This window comes from Chelmon rostratus, chromosome 15, assembly GCF_017976325.1.
Source record: "Chelmon rostratus isolate fCheRos1 chromosome 15, fCheRos1.pri, whole genome shotgun sequence".
Classification (NCBI taxonomy): Eukaryota; Metazoa; Chordata; class Actinopteri; order Chaetodontiformes; family Chaetodontidae; genus Chelmon; species Chelmon rostratus.
The window spans coordinates 19436772-19464039 of NC_055672.1; the positions used below are offsets into that span (position 1 = coordinate 19436772).

The 27268-nt window shown below is 43.5% G+C and overlaps 1 protein-coding gene across 1 annotated transcript in view; it reads left to right on the plus strand.

Moving 5' to 3' along the window:
* The window catches only part of alk (ALK receptor tyrosine kinase), a 298244-nt gene that overhangs the window by 119125 nt on the left and 151851 nt on the right, over positions 1-27268 (plus strand). The window contains exons 2-3 of the mRNA XM_041954075.1: positions 2179-2289; positions 16297-16452. Coding sequence (XP_041810009.1) covers positions 2179-2289; positions 16297-16452 — 267 coding nt within the window. The remainder of the gene's footprint in view (positions 1-2178; positions 2290-16296; positions 16453-27268) is intronic.

The following is a 27268-nucleotide window of genomic DNA, read 5'->3' on the forward strand; positions in this document are numbered from 1 at the left end:
TGGCTTTTGATTTGGTATCTGCAGCAGGACAACTGCTGTGTGAACATGTTAAGCACTACAAGTAAGGGAAGATGTCCATTATCAGAAATTAATGGACGACGTGGAGGCCAGAGCCTTGCCCCCGTGGAGTCCATTAATTCCTGATAATGAACACCTCAAAGGCCATTATCTTGCCTATACCATGGTCACATGCCAAAGAATAAAACTTAACTTAATTTTCATGCATTTTTCAGAAGCCATTACTCCAATGGAAGCATATTACACCACTCCAGGAAATAGGACGAACCTCAGTTATTACCAACGTTGAATATGGTTGACAAACAGTAAATGTTATTTGATTTGAATTTAAGCTTAACAACAAGGCTAGCTGGCTATCCGGCCAGTGATCAGCTCGTGTGTTGCAGTCACCGGGCGCTGAGGGACGACGCTCTGTGTTGTGAGGAGATATTCAGATTTCTTTTCAAGGTCTGACAGGTGTAGGCTGGTATCTTTACTGATCTTCCTGCAATGCTTAAGTACAGCTTTAAACATATCAGCACTGCCGGTCTTGAACCAGGTGTCAGTCATGACATTGAATTCAGTTAAAAGACAGTTAAGTTAATTGACTGCCAATGCCGTTCTCCTGCCCTGCCGTGATGGACTGGACAGTTGCTCAATCAGAGCATCGGAGGTGTAGTTTTCAAAGGAGTCTATTCGTTTTTGGGCAAGAAATCCCTTATTGTTTGGTGGATTTTTTTGTGTGTTGATGTAATTTTTTCATCTTCCATTTGATTTCATTCTGCCAGTGTTAACTCCTTGTGCCTTTTTTTCCCTTTTCTTTTCAATTTCTCTTTCTTCAGCCGCCTCCCAGCTATCAAAGTAGTCATGTTCTCCAAACGGGTTAAAAGAAATGCTGAAGTCGCTCATTGTTGTAATTAGATGTTAGCTTGTTAACGTGTTGCGATAAATTGTAAAGGGAGGCTTTGACTGCGTCCCAGGCGGCACGTTCATTTAGAACGGCGAACAGACAGTTTCACTGGGACTACTTAGCAGGTGGTCATTATTGGGAATTAATGGACACCCTGCAGCCAATCAGAAATGAGGGTTCACCCAGGCCATGGTATAAGAGTGTAAAATTGACACGTATCATTTGTACAAGTTGACTTATCAGGCCTACAGGCTTGTTACTGCAAGAGCGTTTGCATATCTGAGGAAGGTCAGCACACCGATGATCTCTGCTCAGCTGTGGGAAAACAGACATAAGCATCTCAAGAAGTGAATTAGTAGCCGAGAGCAGAAAATGAAGATTAAGACCTTGCAAATTAACACTGCTAAACTGTATGTCTTATTAACAGTATTGCAATACCTAGTGTTACAAATGTAGCATTAGCATAATTCATGCTGACATGGATCAATGGAGAGGGCCCTTGAAGAAAAAAAACAAAAATCCCCTTCAGGTCATCTGCTGTATGTGTGAGTGGAAGTCATGTCAAGGAAGAGTAAACTTTGAACAGTGTGTGTCTTATTTGGCCCAAACCAGAATGTGCTCTGTTCAGCGCCATGAAAGGCAGAATTTACGATTAATCGCTCTTTAAGGCTCATTTGAAATGACTGCAGGATTTATGCAGGAGTCTGCTTCCTCGGCAGTGGTGTATTGGTCTGTGACTGTGTGCTAATTATCCACAGACTAAGGACAAAGTGAGAGAGATGTGTGCGTGCGCATGTGTGTGTGCGTGTTGGCAGTATGGCGAGTTGGGGGTGCAGAAGTATTAGAGAAAGTCGTTGCATCTACTTTACAGTAAGAGACTCGTGTTCGATCTTGTGATAATTAGTCTGAGTTTAGAAGGTGAGAACAGTGTCAAACAAAATCAGACAAACCCTGTCCTCAGGTAATTATGCAGCCCATCGATATCCAATAACCAATTCATAGGGGCGCGCTTGCACTTTTTTTAAACCATGACTCAAGTTTACTGTGTCACAGTACAGCTATTAATCTGCAGCACCAATGCTCGAGATGCTTCATCGACTTGTGCAGAATTTATTCATGTTTTTTGTATAAAATTTTGAGCAATAAGGTGAAATACCACACCGTATTTTACATTTCATTATAACATTTGGATGTTAGAATGTGGTTTGATCACTTACGTCAGTGTGAAATGTACTCTGGAAGTAAGATGTGGATTTGTTGTTTTTTTGCAGATGAACAACCGGCGGGCAGGACCGCCGCCGACGTTCCTAGAGGGTACTGGAGCTTCTCCTGGGTGGCCGAGGACAACCTGAGCTTTCCCAAAGACTCCGTGCCCCTGTCAGGTGAGTCGGGCATTGTCAGCCCTCCTCAGACAGACGGACAGGCTGAGGCGTTTCTGTCCTCGAAAGACCCTTTGCTCCCAATTGGCCACGACACCTGGCATCAGCTCTCCATCAGCACACATAAACGTCTCCGTCTCCGCCTGCCCTCTACCATCAGCGCTGGCATCGGCACAAGGCTGGGTGTGTGTTGCTCGGCCTGCCGGTGACCCACTCAAGGACCCAAATAAATACAGCTTCTGAGTAAACATCGCAAAGACATTTGGCGCCTTCCAAAGCACTTATAAAATTAGTCATTGTGAATTTCTGTGGGGAGCCGGGCTGGCTACAGTGGTGAAAATTCTTTCCTGTTGCTTTACACACAAATGTAACCGCATTGCCCACTTTCTCAAGTCAATATGCACATAGAATCTATGATGCACAATAAACGTCAAATTATTAGTATGTAACAATGCTGGATTTGCAGCATTGGATCGCAGTGGATAAAATAATATTGTTAGAAGTATGCAGTACACGACATCCTGGAGATTTGTTTTAATGCAGAGCTAATCTACTGTCAAACACAATGAAAAATTAAAAGAAATGACAAACAAAAATGAATCTTGTTTTACACTGAAGGCATAAAGGAAACAAGATCAGGAAATTCCCGCAATGAGCTTCTTTGTCAGACAAACTGAGCCTAAGACACAGAAATGTGACAGGAACAAATGGAGGAAACACAGATACAACCAAGTCAGGCAGGAGCCTTTGAAGAGGACTTGAGTTTGATTGATTTTACTCTAATGAATATCCATAATGTGCTTTAATTAAAAAACAAGTTCTTCAAAAGATGCTGGCAAAGTGTGGCCAAAATATTAGATAGTAATTCCAAGTAATGAAAGTTCATTAATTCCTTTCTCTTGAATCTTTCCAAATAATCCAGGCATTAAGAACCAATTTTTCGAGTGTTAACTTTATTTAAAGTCACAAAATCATCCAGTCCTCTGAAGCTGTAAGAGCCGCAAGGACAGGGCTTGCATATTTAATCAACTATAAAGGCCAAACATAAAGTCAGAGGGAGGGAGAGATAATACATTAATCTTCTAAAACTGCGAATACAGTAAGGTGTAGAATGCAATTCCCTATACAGGACATTATCATGGATTCACTGTTACTTAAAATGACAATATTCAGGGTTTATTCTGTTCTAATATGAATACTGATTAAAAAAAAAAACCCTCTACAAAAATTGTTTCCCTGATGTGCATCATATACACTGTTAATGGAATAGCAAATCTAAATAAGCTGCATGTATGCTCAGAACAGCTTTACATACATGAGTGGCTGCTACATGATTGTACTAGATATTCACTCAGTTTACTTATCTGAACTGACCGTCAGCCACTGGTGCAGCCATATGTCACAGATAATCACTTCACTGCCGTTAGTAAAGCAAATATGCTGTAACTCCTGTTGCCCAGCTTCTAACGGACGCTCAATATAACAGTCTTTGAAGAACTGCAGCAGCAGCTTCCTGCATTTCCAAATTGGGATCATGCTAAAGGCAGGTGTGTGAGCTCAGGTGGCCTGAGGTGGCATGGGCCACCCCTGAAGTGCGATTGGTCACCCCAGGTGCCACCCCACTACCCTGACCCTAACTCCCAGCTGCTAAGCGAAACCCTGGTTTTAAGTTGGGAAAAGTCTGTTAAGTTACTAATTCAGCTATAAGCCCGAAAGTTTGTACAATTTTGTGACCCTGTAAAATGAAAAAATGAGCCTTCTGTGAAGCTGTTTTAGTTTGCTAATTTCACTTAATTGGTACAAGCACAGCTACCGCGATGCAGACTGTTGCTAGTTAACTGTCGCCCTCACTAGCGGGGGATGAGAAGACACTGAGTATGTGTGTGTGGAAAACACATTTTGTCCACAGATTTTGAGTGAGTGTGGTCATTATCTGCAAACTGAGTTCATATAGACATTTGCAGCTGAAACCAACAGAGATTAATTAGTGCTGGTGAGTTTGTGGATAGCGTGTTTCGGTTGCTGCAGCACACGCTGCTGCAGTACAGGTGCTGCTGCCAGCTTCCCGTGTCACTGTGCAATGCACGGACACACACGGGTGCCATGCTTGAAAGCTCTCGATGCAGTTAGCATCAGCACTTTCCAAAGCATTATTGTTGTTTTCAGTTATCGCAATGGAAATTTAAAAGTGGGAAGCACCCGTTTTGTGATAAATGTTCCCCTCTGTTGCTACATTACATCTTGCAGTTTTGCAGCCTTTCCTCGTGTTGATCATATTGTGATATGTATAGAAACGAATGGGCAGTAGTTGTTGCTAAGGCAATGCATGGGAGTTTTAAGCTCACACAGACATTAGAAGCTATTATATAAGCGGTCCAGGCCTCTCTGCACCCTCTCCAGAGTTATGGGCTCTATTTGTTATTTTGTGTATAACACAATGACTAAAGTTTTAGATTTACATTTGTCTCAGTGCCAATGATAATTTTCTCTGGTGCCATATTTTGCAAGCAGAAAGCGAGCTGGTAGATTTTGTGCATTACGTTCCATAACCTCCATCATATGACATGTGACAGCCAGCTCGCTGTGGACCACTCAGAGCAGATGAGATAGCGAACCTGTTGAGAGGAAAAGAGACAGGAAGAAAGGTGGAGGTGTGAGCAGGCAGCGCGATATCACGCTAATGCTTGTAACAGATCCACCGGTGTCATCACGTGTCAGCGTCACGTTCTGCCTCATCAAGGCGTGAAAACAACGCGTTCCCATTCCACGGTCAAGGCAGCAGGTTAGACTTTCAAAACACAGCGTGCTGAGAAAAACAGGGGAATGGGACCCTGGTCTCCTACAATTAGCTATGCTTCGTTACTCTTGAATTTCACTACCATCTACCGGATCTCAAGATGTATGGCATTTATCCCGCCAGGGCCAGCCAACATCTCGCAGTGTTGACGAAAGTGAAAAATAATTTGTGTATCCACCCCATGATTCTGCTCCACTCCAATATTTAATGGGCTCTTCCTTGGCCCGTGTTTCACCCTTCCAACAAGGGTGGAAAATCAGGTCGGTGGTTTTTCCGGAATCCTTCTGACAGAAAAACAAGCCGACAATCCAGACTGAAAAGATAACGCCCTTGGTGGAGGTAATGTTGAAGCGTGAACAGACATGTGGGAATATGTACTATGTCGAACTTGTAAATAAATAGAAGCTAGAGGACCATTATTTTCTATATATAGCTGTTGGTAGAGTAATGGTTTCCAGTAATGACTGAAGCTGGCAAGGCTGAGCTAAAATTGCCATTAGTCTGAGTCATAAAAAAAGTGATCTGAAGACCCGAGCCTAGTATTACAGCCTGGGTGTGAGCATAAACAGGCTTATTTGGGCAGAGATGCATTTGTGCATCCTTGTCACGTCAGACTATCAAAGCCCATCCACATCACTTGGTGGCAACAGCTCCAGTCTGATTTTTTTTTTTTTTTTTTTTTTTTTGCCTCTTTCCACCCTCTTGGAGAATTGCAGGTCATCCTGTAAGTGATGATTCCCAACATCCTTGAGCGTGAAGCCCTGGGTCCTTGAGTCAGCCGCCTGTGGCTGTGACAGCCTGCAGTGGACCTAACTGTAATTGGTGTCAGTTAGACAACGGATCACCCCACCGTTTTTGAATCAATCAATCCGTCATGCCCGCAGCCGAGTGCATTTTCTGTCATTTCACATGATGACAGCACTGACCTCTCATCTCTAGTATGTTAGAAAACCACAAGAGGAGGTTTTTTTGTTTTTTTTTCCTCTGCGCGGTGATTAGCGAGCCGAGCGTGATCAGCCAGCGTAATGTGGCTGGAGCAGGAGGGGTCACATCTGGGCAGTAAAAGCCAGACGACTACAAATGCTCCAAATGAATAATGGCACAGTTCAGCGCGACAAATTAAATCGTGATTACCACAAATGTTGTGGAGTTTGCCAAAATGTTTATTAAACGTACAAGAACAAGCATAATATGTTAACTTGTGCTACATTTCATGTCTCCTATTATACTGCCCCCCCCCCCGACAGTAACTGATGTGTGCGTGGGCATATTTGCGCCATGTATTTCTATTCTTGCTGGGACCAAATGTTTTCTTGAGCCCTTCAGAGTGAAGACATTTCTATGCTTATTTACTTCTTGAAGGAGCTTTTAAAGTTTAGGCGTTGTTGAGTTTGTTACTTAGGACAGCTTCAGAGGCTGCTGGGGAAAAGGTTTGGGGGAGGGCATGTCTCAACACATGGCATGGTGACCATGGCTTTGGGCTGTAGTGATAGATCTCAGCTTTCCCTGCAGCATCTGCTGTCCGCTGGCATTTATTACCAACTACAAAAGCCAACACAGTCCGACTGGATACTCGCCACCAGCTGCCCCGTATTCTCCCTCCCTCCCTTTCTCCTGCCGCCATGCTTCCATTAGCAGCCTTTAGCTGCAGGGGCTACGCAGTAAGCCAGCTTCCTTATTTGCATTTCAGTGCTGGCGAAATGGCTTGGTTGCCGTTGTGTGTCAGCAATGTCAGTAATATCCGAGCCCCCTGACCTGAACTCTCTACTGCCTCCCATCTGCAGCGTGTCGTCTTCCCTTGGGAACAGCAGCAGGGCAGCCTGTTGCCACATTCTGTTCAGCGAAACCCTTCCCGTGCGCCATCTTCCCCACTCTAGACCTATTCTCCTCATCGAGATGGATTGTCCCGGTTCAGCTGGGGCTGCCAGCTGTAACAGAGGCACTCAGATGGATGCTAGCCACTTGAGGAGTTGCCGTGCTCTACAATAGAACATCTGCCTCACTCAGCTGGTAGTGCTGTTCTTGTGTAATGAGACACAGAAGTGGAATAAAACACATTTGCAAAGACGGGGGGGTATAAAAGATAGAGCAGCGGTGCAGGTGCTTAAATGTGGAATCTTCCTGGAGTCACATCATTCAGGCCTTCCAACCTCTACTAGTGTGCCCATTGTTCCATTTGCATAGCTTTTTCATGTTGTGGAGCACAGCACGAATGATCGTTTGTTCGCCTGCGTGACCGGTTTAAACAAATAAACAGTTTTTTTGATATGTTGCGATATTCAGATCGAGAACAGATTTTTGAAACGACGCAAAAGCCATCATTTAATATCACATCCGAGGGTCATGAGGAATTCAAACACTGCTGCGTTAGAAACAGAAAAGACAGCGAATCTCTAAACACAAATTCCCAGTATCTGACCTACATTCTTCAAACACCAAGATCTCATTAATATCACGGCATTAGCCTAACGCTTTGCATTTCCCACTCTGTAAAACTGGAGATTGTGCCTGACAGCTGCTTAAAAATGTGCAACACATCAGAATATAAAAATACAAACTGTTGAAATGAATGGAAGCATCTTATCAGTTTAGCTCGAATCCAGCTTGAAGATGCACATTTGTGCATGTGAACAAGACAACCAGCGAGCAAGTGAGAAACGTTTATAATAAAATACGGTCCAGCCCTGTGTTTGAGTTTCATAGGTAGCAGCTGATTGCTTTCCCTCTAACACCGCAGGTGCAAACTCTAGTTGTTCAGATTCTCAGAGTCTGAAGTGTCTGTCTTGGATGGAAATTCAATGAGCAAATTAATAGCATTCGCTGACGAGAACTTGCTGCTGTTGCTGCTTTTAAGCGGCTCAGAGTTGTTATTGAGTGGAACAATGAGAAACTGGTAAACTGCTTTAATGATTTGGATCATACTGTAAGGCAAAAGGCGCTTTATGGTTCTGATGTACACAGTTTCTTCAATATCTTCAAGGCCTTGGAGGGTCTGTTGTGAAGAATTTCTCTTGACCCCCTGCCAGCATGCTGCCTTTGTAGTCTTGAAAAGTGGATGCTATGGATAAGGTGAAGGAGCAAGTTCACAAGGAATGGGAAGCCTGACATATGACTTTGATCCCCTCTGATCAAGACTCCAAAACTGCCACGTGCAGTTAGCGGAGCGAGGAAAAGCTGATGGGCCAAGCAGTCTGTCTGCCTTAAAACTTCTAGATCCGTGTCTCTGCTTCCCGCTTGCTGTCAATAAACAAATCCCATTTGATCAAACCCGTCCTTAAGAGAGAGCACATTTAATTGCTTTGCAAAAAAGAAGCACAACTGATTAAAATCAACTCATATCGGCTAAACAAAAACAAGCAATGAAACAAGCCATCGCTTATTAATTTGCGTCCCCAGCAATAGAATCGGAGTTCTGTGCTTGAAGCGTCTTGGATCATTTCTTTCGCGACACCTCCCCTACCCGCTGTTCGTCAACATCACTTGCCACTCAACTATTCATCTGCGCGCATTTGACAGGGCAGCCCCGGCTCCCTCGAGGGGAAATGAATTTGCCTGGAATACCTGGGCCATAAAAAGCGTAATGGATACATAAATAAGCGCAGGCAGACACAATCTCATTGTAATCAGGAAATAAACATATTCATCATCTCAGTTAAAGGGTTTCATGGGGGAATTTGTCAGCACAGTTTTCACTCTGGATCCACAAAGAGACATACATCATTAGGTGTAATTTATCTGATGTCAAAAGCACTCCTGCAAAAAATCCTGCATCTCATTTTTTTAAACATGTAATCACATAGTTGTGCCCTACTGGGAATTGACTTGTTCATTTATACAGAGAATTAAGATGGCCACAGTTGACTCGCATCTCAATGACCTTCGGCTGTGCAGCGCGACACACCACTCAATCTCTGCTCCGTTTGATGAACGAGGTCAGGGTGGTAGCGTCGTGATCGGCTCATTAGCCAATCACACACTCGTGTTAACACAGTCAGAGCCACTTGCGGCTATGAAAATGCGCCGCCTAATCGCTAACGGCGCCACAGTTTGCCAGCGTTTTCACAGCGAATTCATTCCCTTTAAAGCATTCATTGTGTGGGCAACGCCGTTTACATGCTTGCTTTACAGTGATCCGCCGCCTTTGTTTATATTGAATAACCGACTTGTGTTATAAAAGCATTCACAGAGGAGAGGCTGTTGTCTTTATGGAGCCGCTGCAATCACAAGCACGTATGAATAATCAGCCATACATTGCTTATTGACCCCGATCTTGCATGTGGGCAGGTGTAGAAAGACAAATCACAAGCTGTTATTGTTGCGTTCGCCTCTTTCTCTTGTCTCTTTTTATCTTATGCATAACAGTTTTCTTTTTGATGGGGTCCATTAGGTTGGTTCTGGCTTCAAATTCATTTCATAATCATCCTCTCGCTTAATAGGAAATGACGTGCAGGAAGCAGGAGTTGGCCATTTTGAGCTTCACAGATTTGCGACCGTTGAAGGCTCTCTGTGGTTTTGCATGTGCAAACCCGTGTTTTACGGCTTCATGCCGTCACATCCCGAGCATCACCACAACCAATGACCATCATCTCTGAGGTATTAGAATTCAAAGATTGTCTTTAATTATCGTCAAGGCTTGCTGTGCTGAGGGCCCATTGAACAGGCCTACAAAAAACAGGGTTTGAGTAACAGATCCATTAAAAACAATGATAATGTGATTACCATCAGGATTGTGCTCTGGCAGCATTTAGATTGTACTGGGTTACGGGACTGATGGAATTACATATAGATGAGATGACATGAAATTAATGGCGTGTAGATTGGAGAAGAAGGAAACGAAACCCTTTGAAATAACATCTCTTTGACGGCACGTGGCAGCTCTTCTGACTGAGCGTCTATTTCAGTTCGCTCAGATCAGACAAGCTGAAATACGTTTAACCATTACATAATTTTGACATAAAGCGGCGCCAGGATTTTCACAAACAAGTGACTATATATCTCTGTTTTTAATGGCTTCAATTAATCACTGCAATTCATAAAGTCATTATTCAGGCTTTTCTGGAAATGATTCCTGTGTAACAGATATCTGTAAGCGTCTGTCAGAGCCACTGAGCATACATCATTTCATCTGGCAGCGGCAACAGACTGTCAATTCTGTCTTTAAGCACTTACAGAAATCTAACTGCTGTCTCCTGCGTTTTTATCATAGCTTGAATGTGCCGTAGCTGATCAGAGTGTCAAGGTCTGCAGTGATGTCACAGCTTTCCTATGAATTCCAGCTCACGGAGCCAGATGAGTATGGTGTGTGCAGATTTTACATTTTCAGTTCCGCTTCCACTTTTAGTGACCTGAAGAAAAAATGATGTTGCGCACTGCAGGGATTTATTCGAAAAGTTAAAACATGCACGGCACAAGTAATTTCATTGCTTTTATAGTGTTAGCCCTATTACGGCTCAATCACACAAGAGGTTGTACATCAACATGTAAGAATTGTGGCTTTCGGGTTTCCTCACACTACGAGGTTTTCCAGAACAGAAACAAAAGTTAACCACATAAATTCTTCTCTCTGAGATATTACACTTTCACACTGAGCACCTGATTCAATTTCAAACAGCGCTGGCAGTAATTACTCTGTGCTCGGGGACAAATTAAATATTCAAACAAACTTTTTAGCGGGGGAATGTTTGTCATGACCGACTCTTTATAATATAATTAACAGTGCTCTGCCAAAACATTAGGGGGCAACCGAGGATACCTTTTGGCAGGCACAAAAGGGAGAAAACTCAAGCCGTGTGGGAAATGTTTTTTTTCTTTATGGTACCTGCCATTTCTCTAAACAGCTCCTACAGTTGCTTTGATTAAACTGTGCAATCAAAAGGTAAACAAACCCATGCTTAGTTAAGTAAAAAAAAAAAATGGAGAGGATTACGAATTCAGAGGATATTATGATTTGGAAAAAAAAAATCAGATGCGACTGTGAATGAATGGGCCGTAAAAGCCGTGTCCCTGGTCATTTGGCAAGTCAACAGCTCTTGGTCGCTTTGCACATGCAGAAGGTGGGCGAAAATTGGATGACAGATCCACATCTTGCTTACCACAGTTGAATCATATCTCTCAGCCCCATTTGGCAGCGCACAGAGGTGCTTAGCTCAGTGTGCCAAGTGCGTCTCTGCATGCATGAATATTGGTATGATATCTGAGGGTGGAAAAATGTGAGGAGACAGCTCTGAAACTTATGTCTGTGTTAGGTCCTGTGAGTGTGTGAAGTATGCAAATGTGTGTGTGTGTGTGTGTGTGTGTGTGTGTGTGTGTGACCAGTTTTTGAAAAATATACCCATACCCATATGCATGCATGCACACTCACACATTTCACAGCTTCATTGTAAAAACCTGGGCACAAAATGTACAGATTACAAAACCACCGACAAGACACAAATTACTGGAAAGCCTCCGTGGCCCATACAGGAAATTGATTCTCTGCACAAGATTGGCATTAAGCAAAAGCTGTGTGGATATCAGCAGTTGCTGATGACCATTGCGTCAGACCCTGGTGAATGGTGCGATCAGTGTATTCTTGACTGTGAATATGTTTATTTGCTTCAATATGAGTCAGAACAACTGTGCTGATCCCAGCACAGTGCAGCTGTAAAGCCTCCAGTTATGGTCACTGAACACACTGCATCATTCCACCCATGCCCCATAGACATTTATTGAAGGGAAGGAAATGAGCTCTCACTGCAACCTTGGACTTCTCAATTTCTCCACATCTCATCAACCCTCAAGGTCCCCAGTTGCGATGAGCTACTGGAATCAATGTTTTTTGCCAAATGGTGGGTTTTAAGCATGGAAACCATTACCTTTACTGGCACTAAGTGGGGGAGAACGACTGCCGCTATGATTCGTCTCCTCAAGTGGACAGCCATGTAATTTAAGGGCAGCCTAATGCAGCCTTGATGCCACCTCATTAGGTAAAGCTCCTTTAAAGCATTCAGTCCAATGTCTCAATTCACTGGTAGCTTGTTCAATCTGTGTTCTAAGTCTCCTAATATATGTTAAACACTGTAGACCAAAATATTTAAGGGGATTAAGGAGATTTCTGTTAATGGAGTGAGATACTGTATGCAGTGGGGAAACTGAAAATAGAACAGAGGGGAATAGAATTTTATACAGACTATACTTTGAAAAATTGGTTTGTAGTGTTAGTAAGTCTCATGTGCAAGTCCCGAATTAATATGGTGACAATCAAGCAAGTCAGGTTGAGTCACAAGACAGACCATATGAAATTCTGATGATCGACCCCAGTTTCCACATTGAAATCAGTTAACCCCATACCAGTCCAGTAAAAAGGAACCTGAAGTGCCAATCCAAGACATACACTATTCAGAAAGGTAACAGTGAACTTCGATTCCCAGCAGTCAGAATCACTGGCATTGAGTAAGAGAAGTTTGAACACAACAGAAGGGTTTTTCTTTCCCCTGAATATTTTTTTCACAACATCTGGGACTTATTAGCTGGAAAACACCACAGCATGAAGCCTTACACTTGTGCCATACAAATTAATAACAATAGCACAGAAACTTAATATTTTTCATGTTTTAATCTGCAAACTCGGTTGCGATTGGCTCGATCTTCACACGGAGGAAGAGAAGGAGCTCTTCGGCTCAGACTGTCACTAGCTCCTCTGTTGCTAGGCTTCACGTGGAGGATCGTGATTGGTCAAGTGAGGTGTCAGTTGAAGCCTGAGACTCCACAGAATAACGCCGTCTGTCAAGGTTTCCTGAAGCTGTAACGCAGAAAACACAAAAGAAAAGCGGAAGGCTAGCACATCGCCTGCTCGTCTGAACGGAGAAAACATCTGTAGACCTGTCGATTAGCTGTACATGATCACCCATGTTCATAAAAAAGACACATTCACTAACCTTTATTTGTGGGTTTTGTAGTGACAAAGGAAGTTGGATGTTGTGCTGCAGACTTGCATATGGCTGTTCTCTTATTACTTAGTTACCGTCATCCACAACATAAACCTTGAATCACATTTTTTTAGATTTGTGGATTAACCCCTTCTTTAAATGCTGCCTCATGCGTTGGCCTCTGTTGGCCTGCCGTGTCCTAGTTGGTTGCCAGGTTTGCGCGCCTTGCTGCAGTAATCACCCAAGCATGTTTCAAAAACTAAAGGTAAATTCTCAATAGCTAGAAAAACACATGTATTTATTTAAAACAAAAAAAGATTTAAGTCTTAAATCATGAATACCAAATCAAAGTGAAGTCAAAGCTTTTATCAGTGTTAGTCAAGCAGGTCTAATGGTCCTCAAATTGCCGCTCCAGTCAAGTCATGTTACTCGAGTTCCCCTTCTGGTTGATAACGAATGGTAAAATCAGCTTTCGATATCTATACATGAAAGAAATTTGCTAAATGGGGAGTCAAACTACATGTTCAGCAGAGTGTGAAGTGCAGACTGGAGGAGGATCGTGTAACTTTTTCTGTACAATTCACGTGACCCATTCCCTGTTGGGCATCCTGACTTAAGTTAGTGTAAAGTTCCCTCTCTGGTGTAGGTGTAAAGTTTCGCTGCCACTTGCAGCCCCTCTTCCTATGCTGCTCTGTTAAAAGTCAGCACTTCACTTCAAACTCTAATAACTTTATGTTTATGAATCAACGTAGAACTAAGAAAAATGGGTTTACAGAGACGATATTCTGCATTCTTTTCAGATCATTAAAATTGACGCCAGTTTTAACATGCTGTCCGCTGACTGTGACTGGCAAGGTTACAAAGTCTCCCGACACAGAAGGCCAGCCCGAACCATGTCTCCTGCAGCCTTGTGTGGACATGAGAAGCACTATTGTAACATGAGTTTGTTAGTGTATATATAAACTCAAACATGAGATCAAATGCAGCAGCCCTGTGATACGCTGGTACCTGCTCTCTGTGCTCTATTAGAAAGTCTTTGATCTGACGAACAACGGCACTTTCACCACTAAGATGGTGCAGGCTTTACGATGTAACAGTGTGGCATCAAGGTTTCACGGACTGAGCTGAAATTTAAAAACACAACTTGAACAAACTGAAGAAGTGAGTGCTCTGGCTCTAAAATCAATATGTGCAATAGCCTCTGATTTCTAAGTGAGTGACACAATATGGGAAAGTTTCCAAAAACCAAAGCACAGTGTAACTATCCGACAAATGCTGTAAAAGTCAGTTTTTCCAGGCGCGGTACCTACATAGACTGTAACTGTGGCGCTGCATAGCTGAGCAACACAGTGGTTAAAGCTGCTATCGATCTGATGACATGGGCCTGTTAGTCGTGTCCATCTTAAGTATGATTGAAGTGCTTCCTCAAAGTGCTTATTTTTTCATTTCGTAGGTTCAGAAATGTCATGTCCTGCGTTTTTGTGGCTCTGGCCTGGTCCAGACCCATAAATTGTTGTCCACATCTTCAATGTTTTGCAGTGACTCAAATAAGTCTGATGTTGTTGAAGTGAAAACGAAATGGCAATTTTGTGTGATAATCAAGTTGCTATTCCAACCTAGTGAAACGTTTACAAGACAAAAAGACAAAATGTTATCTGTATGTAGTCTAAAGCTGCTGATATCATTAGCCATATTGGTGGACCGTGCGTGACACATATGTAGAACACCACCATAGTAGTAGTAAGTATTCTTATAATGTGTAAAAGCATGCTCAGTACATATCCTGTTGATATGTATGCCATGCTCTCACACCAAGCCTAGAATCATACGGCCATGTAAAATATCTCTAATCTCCACACATTACGTGACATGAATGTTCCCTGCGGACATGCTTTAATTCTATTCCTTGTGCTATGTGTGATCTTTGAATTCCAATTTTAGTGTTGCTCCATAGAATATGTGAAACGAGGCGCTGACGCTGGTCAGGTTGATTGTTCTTTGCATTTCCATTGTTTCATTTATGCACTGTAACGCGATTGGCTGTGATCACGCCGTTATTAGAAACGCTGAGCTTTCTAGTGCACAGAAGAACTGATGAATTAAACCACACTACGTGTTTGCGAGAACAAAGAAATTCTGCCAGACTAATTCATTATCAGCCAAGAATGTTTGCACGGCAGCGTTCATCTGACTGGTGTAGTCGTGACGGGTCCGACACTCTGGCCTGCTTCTGAGAACTTGATCGGATTTTTGTAGAAAAGCAAACTTGTAGGGAAGCTGGTAGATTGGACACTGACAGATAATCACATAACACTCCAGTTCCTTTCCTCCAGAGCCGCGTGTGAGAAGTCATTTGAAAGTGACCAAGCCCTCTGAAAAAGCGATTTACCTAGCCACAGGGATGAGCCTACATGAGGTGTGTCCACAGGGAGAGAAGGACAGATGGAGGCAAAGATAGAGACACAGAGAGGATACGTGGGAGGAAAGCTGACCCTTAATTTTCACTCTGAGCAAATTTTTAGGGAGGGTGTTATGACAGTAATACCTTAACTCCTGTGGCATCCGGCCCTTTTCTGGCAGCTGGACTTTTTACATGAGCGCTGCTTGTAACCCCCTCCTCTCCTCTGAGTGAGAAGCATGCTCTATGCAGGGCGGGGCTGCCGTTACAGCTGTTGCGTCTCGCTCGGCGGGCTGACAAAACGCGATGTTGTGCGACTGAAAGGGGCCCTAAAATCTGAAAATACAAAATATCCAGCTGACAGGCTTCCTCCCTGAGCCTGTTGTTACTTTTCCTGTCAGGTGCTTTCAAGTTGCAGTCAAATCTGGAATGAAGCTGTCATTTATTTAGCGGCCACAGATTTTGCAAAGGTTTGAAAAGCACAGAGTCTGTTTAGACTGCAGCGAAAGAAGCAATGGTTTGTTTGTCGGAGCTGTGGACTTTCAATCGAAAAAGACCTAAAAGTGTGTGTTGCTCCAGAAAATGATGTGTTTGGTTGCGCACCTTGTTTCCCCTGACGGTGCTCCCAATTAAAAGTCTCATTTGCTAATCAGACTGAACAAAGTGTTTCATATTTCCAATCATCTTTGCCTGATTTTATTTAAGCACTCGCACAAATATTTTGCTGGTGCATTCGGTTGTCTTTCCCAGTGGGTTTGGATTAATAAGTTTCTCGTAAAGTGGCCTTCACTGTTCACTTCAGCTTGAGCGTTGTCTGTAACGGCAGTATGATGGTCCCTGCTGAGACGAGATGAGATGCATCAGCCACAAACGCGACTCCACATGTGAATGCCTTTTTATTTTGCCAGCTCACCGATGTCCCGGCAGTAGCGGAACATGTGACCAGCACCTGGAGGGTAGCCCGGAGTTCACGTGGAGCATCGTGGCTGCCGGTGAGGGAAGGAACGAGAAAACCGAAAAGAAGGCAGGAAGCCCCCAGGGATGGGAGGAAGGTAAGAACGAAGGTATCACGTTCCCCTGTTGCAGAGGAATTTCATTTTTTTTCCAGCAAACTTCCTCAGTCTGCATCTTCTCATACTTTAATATTTCCTGCTCATGCTGAACTTGAATTCATCATCCATTCATTTCTTTCAGTGTTGTCAGGCCGAGCTTTTTTCATGCTGTGCATTGTGGGGTGCCGCTCCGTTCGCCTTGAGCTACCTATTCACAGTGTAGAGACTTACCGCCAAACAGGCACTAAAACAGTCTCCCTTTGATCACCTATGCCAAAAAGAGTCTAGCAGTATGGCATGTTTGCTATTGAGTGATATTTAGATATTACTTTTCATAAACTTTTCTCAGGTGAAGAGCTGAATATAGTTTACTGAGCCAGTCGTCTGCAGCATCTTGTAGGCCCCTGCCTTCAAATCATCCATATCCTCCAGCATCATTCATTTTCATACCTTTGGAAGATGAGAAAACATTTTCTGTCATCTTATCTCCTGAGGTGATGGTGAAATGGAGGGAGACAGAGGAGCCTATTTATTTCCTTAAATGTTTTTTTTTTTTTTTTTTTCCTCCTATCATGAGCCACAAGTCTGAGACCAGACGGGTGGAGTGCTGGGTGAAATTGGAAAAGTGAAATATATTGAGTTGTAAGAGAAAGGAGTTCGTGTGAGTGGACTGGAGAAATGACAAATGCCAGACCTGTATGTCCAGCCTGAGTTGTAAATGAAGTCTCTGTGTGTGTGTGTGTGTGTGGTAGCTCAGCTCTCTGCCTAAGACATCACCAGTAGGTTTAATATAATCTATGATACTGATGTTAAAATAGCCAATAAGTAAACAATTACTCTGTATTCCGAGTATATAACACAAGATAAGTCAGGCTGTCAATACATTTTGCATATATTATATATATATATCAGGTTTTGTCTTTGTCTTTCAAATATTTTCTCATCACATATAATACACATAACATCTCATTATATTTGTATAAATGGTTCATATTTATATATCTATAAATTCTTTATTATGATAATGACATAATTGAATCTCCCATTTCAGGAACCAGGATTATTCCCCAGTAAAGACCTTGGCTAAACAAAATTCTGAACAAAACGTGTTTCTCTGCCCACCTAGGATGCTAAATCCCCAAGACCAGAGGGATTGAATTAAAAATGCATATTATATGCACACATATTAGAGATATCTATAAAGCGACGTAACTAAAGGGGACGTCGGGCCTTTCTCCCGGACGCCGTAACGGCCGTCGTTCAAACCATGCATGTACAGTACGTGTGCGAAAAAAAAAGAAAGGAAAGAAAAGAAGCTGATCATGATTGAAGGCAGGCAACACAAAGTACAAAGGAAATATATGTGCATAATCATGTTCAAGCCCTCACTTAGCCACAATACAGTTGGCGTGTTCTGAATAATTGAGCTGGGCGAGCTGCTGTCTCCACACATTTCACTGGCGCTTGCAATTTAAAAGGGATGGAAATAAGGGGATGAATACTTAATGGCTGTGATCTGTGGCATTGCTGGAGCTGTTTTCTACTGGATCTGACGAATCACTGACGTTGCCTGGATCAAGTCCGGCTATCGCGAACAGGCTTATTAGCTCTTTCTATTGATCTATTGATCTATGCTGCATATTGCAATGCCAACTAATGAAAGATGAATGCTCTATAGTGTGCAGAATAAAATATGGCAATACCCCTGCTGGAAGTTTGCATTCCCACTGTGGCTGTTCGCAGTATTGAATTTGTCCGTATCCCATAGATCCCATTACGATTTGGCTGTGAGGGTTTTTTTTTTTTTTTTTTTTTGATGAGTATGAAAAGAAATATAGCTTCAATGTGCCCATTGTCAGTCATTATCATGATGTCCCTGGCCATCACTGGTACGTGACTGCTGCGCTCCTCCTCTAAGGCTGATATGTGGGGGCGGTTAGCGACATCCGCGCTCTGGGTAAAGTAAGTAATGAGAACAGCATGAGGCAACGGTGCCCTTGGCAAGGCAATTAGCATAAAAGACAATGCTTAACATTTAGCTCAAGAACAATCATGGCGGCAATCTCGGATTGGTTTGACACATTAGCTCTTTCTGTTGTGAGAGGGCACCGTGAAGTGTTTTTCCACAGGGGCTGACTAACAGGTGGTGACACGCAGCAGCGACTGCTGAGGGAGGTAAAGCTCGAGCAATGTACATCCACTCCATCAAACCGTGCAAAAAAAACTATCTCGGCGCCAAATGCTTCTTCTGTGACACTAATCGAGTTGATTGAAAATGAGTCACCTCTGCCGAGTGCAATCTAGAGAGATTTTGAATCAGGACACTGTGGAAGAGGCGAAACAAAGACAGAAAATTATCTGAATGGGTTTTGCTTCTCATGCGACCCTTCTGCGCAGTGAGGGTCATCTCAATTCCGCGTCTGCCCCTGATGTCTCCCGCCAAACACAGTGTGAATATGATTACACATTGATTTCTCGCTCTCACACGCAGCATAGAGGGGCAAGAGTTGGAGCTTGGAGCTGACTGGCAGGAGGAGATATCCAGGAGGACGCTGTTTACTGGAGCCGTTGATTTGTTTGTTTGTAATAGAGTCGCCCCAAGGCTGTCTGTCATCTGCCAAGTCAGGGAGTCATCTGGATTTTCTTAGCTGGGCTGAGCGTTGCAGGGTTCAGGATGAAGAGGCAAAATGCAGAGGGAGCTCCGGCTTACAGGAGCCGATGTTCTTATCCTACAGTGGGTTTAATGTTTGGAGTTAAGGCAAACACTGGCAGCACTGGTCTCATTCTTTCCATTTAAAATAGTAGCTTCCCGAGCTGTCACGGCCGTATGTTTGGAATGAAAATGCTTCTGAAGAAAAAAAACGACACAAAATAAAAAAGAAAGTTAAATTAAGTACTTTGAACTATGTCTTTGAATTGGAGTTATAACTTAACTCTTCTCTGGCAAACTCTTATGAATTCATTAGAAAAACTGCAGCTATTGTTAGCTGTTTCACAGAGAAAAACATTAGCACCAACCTGTATGTGCCACAAAAAGCAGTGTTACCCATTTACCATTTCTTTTTCATAGCTTTACTCGTGTTACTGTAGAGCACTGAAATCCCATCTGCAGCCCTCAGGTTCTACATTTGGTGAAGACAGAAAGCTCTTTCAACGGTTGACCAGGTCTGCACACACACATAGAATAACACCCACACACGGAGGAAGGGTAGCAATCGTTGTGTGTAGCAGTTTGGCACGAGGTTTGTTTTTGGCAAACTTGGCTGGCACAATGACTTGCAGACGATTCTTCATCAGTTGGTTTTCAGCCCACTGTGAAGAGGCATGGTTGCTTTTGGAAGAAAGGGCAAGCAGCAACATGGGGGAAAGCGAAGGCTGCAGCTGGTGGGCTCTTGAACATAGCCGCCCACAAACTTTGAAGTGCCTTTTATCAGTGCCTCTATAAGGCCCTCTGGGACTACCTTCCTAAGCCCTTTCATAAGGACAGAAAGGCCGAGGTCGACTCCGTCCTTGCACAGTCCAGAAGACATAAATTGGTAAAGAACACTGCGGGTGAGCCTTATTTATTAGCGGCTCTGCACAAAGTTTCTCAAAGTTTGATTTCAAATGAGCCAGAAGAAAAGTTGCGATGGCATCCTCGCTTCTCACCTCTTCCCAGCGAGATTGCATTTGGACAGATCAATGGTCCACTCGCCACACAGACAGGAGAGCCGTCCAGTGCCTTTTGTCTGCACCCAGAACCCTTCTTATCTGAGCAAATAATTATGAACCATTACCTTTGGATGAGAGGCAATTTGTTCTACTTATCTATTTTGGAGCTGAAACATAATAGCCCTGGCAAGACTGTGCTCTGGGTTTGACCCCTCCAGCTGCTGTCTGACCTGTTGGGCATGGCAAAACCAGGACACAGGAGAGATGGCTACCTCCATGGCAACACACTTGTTCTGCCAGGCCTGTGTGTGTGTGTAGGACTGAAAAAGAACAGCGAGGCATTAAGAATTGAACAGTTGTCTCACAAGTCGAAAACAAAACTTGGCTCACCCGGCAAGCCGAGCTCACCTCGACCACACACGCTGAACCAGCGTAGGGAACATTGTTTGTTAGACACTGATTCTGTTGACCCGTGGCCTTTTGTCCATAACAAACCCTCCTTTCATGTATGTTTCAGAAGACACATCCCCTCTCCTCAAAGTAAAACACATGCAGGACAAGAATTCTGATGTTTTGTGCAATGCTCTGTACCGTAAAACGTGCTGCAGGAAGAAGAAAACCTAAAGTAGCAATTCCAGTCTACACAAACTTTGATGCAAGGTTAGAAAATCTTTTTGTATTATAAAAAAAAGCCCCGGTAGTTGCTAAAACATAAAAAATGTGTTCTGCATGATTGATATGTTCAGGCTTATGCTCCATAGTCGCTCCGAATGTCACTGCTGCAAATGTTCCAAATCCCCTCTTGTCTCCTCATGTAGTCAGAATATCCTGTTGAAAATGCTGCTCACACCTGAACCAAAAACGCTTTGAATAACGACGATGGACGAATGTCCCTGCGGACAGAAACGGCGTAAGTTAAATGTATCGCGAGGCCGCTCGTTTCCAGAGGGAATCGTGTGTTCTTGCCTCCAGGTCGCTGCTCACCTCGCTCGAGATTGGGAGCAGATAATGGACAATAACATACGGCACGCAGCAGCAGCTTGATGTCAAGAGGGGCAGAGCACCTTATGCTGAGCAGGGATAAAGGAGCAGAATGCACTTTACGCTGGAAAGCCTTAAGGAAATGCAGAGAGGAAGCTTCTTTAAAGAGAGGTGATGCTCCGATTAGCACGGTAACAAGGGAATATCTGAGCTGATGCTGCAGGGTGAGGACAAGGTGGCCTGATGGGTCAGTGCATTAAAACGCACGCCACATTAGATCTTGTATGGAGTATAAGAACTGCTGCACTGACCTCTGTAGGTTTCGATGTTTGTTTTTTTTTTGCACTGAGCAGCGCTGCAGCTGGTCAGGTGTGGTCGCCCATACCTATCTGTGCTGTGGTGCTGCGTAATGGTTTGTTGTGGAGTGATGTACTGCACTGAACAGCGTGGAGACGGCCCCCACACACGCTCTCCTCTTGCCTCACGTCCTTCCACTCATTCAGCAGTATAGACTAGCCAATAGCGGACTAGCAGAGCAAGACGTGAGACGGTGCGTGTGAAATGTTCAGACATACCAAGAGGAATGGCATGTTCAGTGTCTGAAGCCGGACCCAAGGACTCCCTCCAGTCCTTTTCCTTTCAACCTTCATTTCTTAGAAACGTTTGCACACTTGATATCTCGCTGCTAATGAGCTGATATAGATTAGCCAAGGCTGCTTTTCTCTTTCCATCAATGAGTAAACCTTGAGGGCTTTCCCGAACCTAGAGGTTGCTGCAATCGTGGAGACGTGAGAGATGTTTAAAGACCAGTTTCTAGCGCCCTCTCTGACCTTGAAGCCCTGGCCCCAGTGGGCTTGCCGCATGCTCTCTGCCTTTGTTGTCAAGTACTGTGTGTTGCCAGAGGACTCCACAATCGTTCCATGGTCAATAATCCAGCAATGGCCCACCTTTAATCCTGCCTCTGAACAAAAGCTACAAAAGCAAGGTCAGCAGAGTGTGTCGGCGCGACATTGAGCTCATCACTTTTTATTTGCTGTATTCTTTCAATATCGCAACCCTGATTGTTTGAGGTTGCAATTAATTACCCTGGCCCTCAGTAACAGCACAATTATCCTGTCACTTCTTTGTGGTTTTGAGGAGACGACAAGAAATTTGTGTCTGCCTTATGAGAAGTTGGTATTTTTTTATAATTGGATGGAGTGGTTGGCTAAATTGCGTTTTAGAGTGAAAACCTTCATGTGACTTTTCATGGCCTCTGTAGATTGATCAGCTCTTCGGTCTAACAGAGGCCGACGCTCATCTGAGCAAACGATCTCTGGGGATAATAATTACCTGTGTAAGCCATGGAGACGCTGTCATCCTCTATTCCCTCACTCTCTCTCGTGTTAAATGGACTACAGTTAAAAGGCAAATAAAACAGAAGGAAGCAATTACGAGTACAGCATACCTTTCAAAGACCAAAAAAAAAAAAAAAAAAACTCATTATCTCAACGTTCATTCTGATGTAATTAGGATACAGTCTGCACACTATCCAATTAGTATTCCTGTACTACAATATAGGCATCTCTTCCAAAGCGTGTCTATTGTGTGTATGTTCAACATATGTATGTATGTATGCATGTATGTATGGATGCATGCATGTGTGTACTGTTGTGTAACTGAGTCTGCAGCATGTGCTTCCAATTGTCATAAATGCCCTCAGGGGGAAGGAACTTAACTAAATTATCCAGCCAATCTGTCTTTTCTGTCCTTTGTGATGTGCATTAAGAAGTCACAGTAAAAGGGCTACTTTGTCAGAGGAGTGCGCGATGGCACTAGTCTTGATTTCTCACCATTACAGAACACTTGGATTGATGATAGCATGTTGAATAAGTACTGTACAACATTTCATTTTTTGTGCTAAGCACGTTGACTTTCAGAACCCTGTTAGTCAATTATTCCTGCATTTATTTGCCATAAGCCCACGGGAACGCATTTCTTATTATGAACCCGTTTTAACGGCTGCACACTTCTCACTTAGTCTTGAGTGGATCATCGATCCTTAAAGGTCAGATTGATTGGTTTCTTGGGGTCCAGTGTGTTCTATGCACAGTCCCAAGCCCATATCCTGCCTGCTGCCACGATATCTGTCCTTACTCAATCAATCAGCCTATCGATCCTGACCTGAACATGAGGGCAATGAGGATGTGTCTGTGTTATGTTGAAGTAAGCAGGCTCAGTCCCTCATTCATCCATGGAATTACCTGGGCTTGGCTAAAATGTGCACCAGAGCTCAACCCATTTGTACAATTAAAGCAAACTCATGCCAGCAGCAGTTCGGGGAACCGAGTTCCTGGAGGTTAGCACCTGAGTGACGTGGTGGGATGATGTTCGGTAGAGCGGCGCTGTTTTTGGCAGCTGCAGAGGGGTATGTGGGTCTTCCCAGAATTGTTCCACCTGCGCCGCAGCTGCGCTACATTTGATTAATTAGGCTCTTTTAATGGTGCCTCCCTGAAGGCTCCTCTTTTTGAGAGAGAGCATCCACAAGATCACACACACTTCACTCACACACAATATGCATACATGAACACAGCCGCACACCCTGAGCGTGTGGCAGTGCAGGACTCCCCGTGGCTGTGATCAGACACATTTCTGCCTTCATTGGGGACCTGCAGAGGTGAGCAGAGGGTCTGATTCATCCTCCGTCATGGACAGGGTTCTTGCTCTAGTTCCCCCGCTGGTCTTTGAAGCATCTCACATCTCAAAGCCTTGCGTTTTTTTAATCTTTGGTTTGCATGCCTGATGCGAGAAACTGAGGGAGGAAAAAGTGCACAAAGTGCAAGCAAGCTTAGAAACACCAGTTACAAATGGCACACCTTTGCCTTGCTCATTCTTTCCAGGTTTAGCAACATTCTCACAGCAAAATTGATGCAGTCCTTTTTTTCCTCTTTTAAAATGAAACCCAGAAAAAAGTTAAAGCTCTACATTTTTAAACCTCTCACCTCTCTTGAAGGCTTATTCGCACACTACAGCTCCGAGTCTTTCCACTGAAAACCTAAAAGTAACATCTGCGCTTGGCTTTCACTGCTTGGCGTACAGTATGTGTTATAGGTAGAAAGCGCATTAAATGAATGAGAAGAGCTGGAAAAAAGAAAGAAAACAAGCTGCTTTTTTCAAACACTTGTCTCATAAAATCATAATCCAACAGAATGTGAACTAATATTGGACGCAGTGGTTTTGAAGATGAAACTGATGGTGGGGTTTCAAGCTGTATGGTAGTGCTGTGTGAAACTGGTCAGAAAACACTGGCTTCCCTTCGGGCCCGCTCAGTGCACAAAGCAATGTAATAACACAACTGATAAGAAATGCAGAGGACGGGAGATAACGGCGCCAAAGACACCACAGGCAAATGTCACAAGGAAAAGGAGTCGATTTCATATGTGATCAAGTTTGTAAAGAAGGGAAAATGAAATACAAGGAGTGGAGGAATGGAAGATGATTTATTACTGCGTTAGTGATGACAGTTTATCACATCCAGTAGTCATTCCAGATGGGAAGGAAAAAATATGGTAGAGAAATGACCTGGGGACGAATGAAAGAATTAAGCAGCACTAGGTGTACTATCAGCATGGCAGAAATTAATTATTTTCAAATGCTGAAAATGAAAACAAGTAGTCAATAAAAGCTAATGAAGATATAGAGGGGATACACCATAACACTCATGTTTATAATTCAATTATAATTAACCAATGACTTAAAGGATGACTTTAATGTAACATTTACTATAATCTGAGAAATCTACCTAATGATACACCACCACACACTTACTTTCTATGTCAATCTAAACCTTTTCACCTTTTCAGCGAGAAAAATGAATAAGAAATTCTTTTTTTAAAAATAGCTATTCTGCAGTCATTGGCAATGATTTCAGCTTGTTTTGAACTGCACAATAATGCCATGTACGTATTGTGTCATTGAAAAGATGCTGAATTGATTGCTGGCAGCATGATGCTAAGATGCACCTTCACCCTCAAGCACTTCTTGTGGTGAATAATGGCGAACTGCTTATCAGCAGAGGGACCAGGGCCACAGCTTCCTGCTAGTCTCTAAACGTGCTGTGATTAATTGAGAATCGCTGTTAGAATGGAAACTTTTTCAAGAGTTGTTTGTGTTTGGCACAGCAAAAGAAGGATTAAAATTAGTTAACAGGAAAACGAACAACTCTCGACTTTAAAACAGCATTAACACTGCGCTTCCCTCTATTGTTGAATTATGTGGTCATGTTTGGTTTAATTAAAAACACGGGTTTGTGTGCATGCCTTTGTTTGTGTATGTATGCAGGCACGCAGTTCATTTGTCATACTCGGCTGGTTTGTTATTCACTGTAATCAACTTCTCCAAAAAAAAAAAAAAGTTAAATGCTGCTTAGAGACAGTTTTTCTTGCTCTGAGCTCCTCTGAAGATTATTTATTAAATACCTGAATTAAAACAATGCTTTTCTGGCTGATGAACTTTGTTGTGTTGAAGGGACTCCTGTAACAGAAAAAGTGCACTGGCAAAGTCCAGCTGGATTCTTAAACCTTTACGTGGGTGGATCCAGGGCCAGGGCCACGGGGGCATCGATCCAAGCTGAAATCTGCAAGTGTGTCCTCCACCTTGGACAGACGATTCCGGCTTCACAACTTTCTGTGAAATGATGCCGTCTAGATGAAAAAAAGTTAGAGAAGAGTCTGCACCATAGACGTAGGGATTGGGGGGGGCTTGTGCTTGTCCTGCCTGATAAATAACTAATAATAATAAATAATTGTCTGATGGCTGAATTTTATCTTCGTCTTCGCTGATTTGCTCTAAGGTAGGTTTTATTGCTATTTACATGCATAAAACCTCACCACAATGCAGGAGATTAAATGTCTAATACTAACATTTTCATTGGAAAGGAGACCCCCAACATAATGCCAGGTCCTGCTGAGTAAAGTATGGTGGAATATCTGCCGCTGAACCTGTGTATTGAGACGACTGTGATTTGCAGCAAGGTGAAGTTCGTGTATGTTTTCTGAAAGGGTTTTGAGTCCAATCTGTGATAAATCAAAGGCATTCGAGAGAGCATGCAAAAGCCCTGCTCTCGCTAAACAATACTGGATTAAACTCGTGATGGAACACCTAGAGGGGGCCTCAGGGTCATGGTCAGGCAAAGGGGTCGTCTTCAGGCCAGCTGAGGACCCAGGTGAAGGGAGAGGTCTGTTTTGCTCTGCTGGAGTACAATGCAGCTGTTGGGCCGTTTGGGGAGACTGGCGCCCTTTGAGGGCCCGTTGCTGAGGCGACCAAGGGCGCAGGCGATAAGCTGTGCCGTCCTCCAGACATTGCGAGGTAGACTGTCTCAGGTTAGAGGAACGTGGCGACCTGAAGCCGCTTGCAACTTGAGCAGGGGAACGTGGGCGAGCATAGTTCCTTGTTTTAGGTATGGAGAGCCAATCAATTGATCACACATCTACTTACTGCCTGATGAATGACCATAATTAGGCATGAACCAGATCTAGCTCTCCCAGCCAGGAAAAAGGACTGATCACAGGAAGCTTCCCTCAGAACTGAGGTGGCATCAGGCAGGTGCTCACACTGTGTTAATAATCTCTCTGTTATCCTCGGCCGAGCATCAGTAAACCTTCCTGCATTAAGACATCAAAATCTCCAAACAGCTTTCCTTGGGGTGGCACGAGTAGACCAAATGCAACATTTTTCCTTCACAAAACTGACATTGTGGTTTCCATAAGACAGCCATGAACACTGACCGCGCCGGTGGCCTCACAGAGCCACAGTCCCTCTGGCAGGTGCTTCAGAGCCTGGCTTAGTGAGTGAGCGTCTTTTCCTCCGTACAGATTTACCACCAAGACCACGTCACCGAGGCTTGACAAGCATGACAAGCACGTTAGAGCCGGAGTGGGAGCTGCAGAAAGAATATCCAAATTTAATCTTGTTCTGACAGCTGGGTCAAAAATACACTGTGCAAGTTCAACTACATAATGACTGATAAAACCCCAGCAGGACAGTCGCATGTTAATGTCTGCAAGCATAGCGCTCCTGGTGTGAGGGGCAAATCTGAACAGGTTACAGAAACACCTGCATCAAAATAGCTTAGGTTGCAACCTAGGTAAAGTATAATCACCAAAATGTACATGAAGTATTAAAAGAAAATCCACTTATCATTGGAGTACATTGTTCC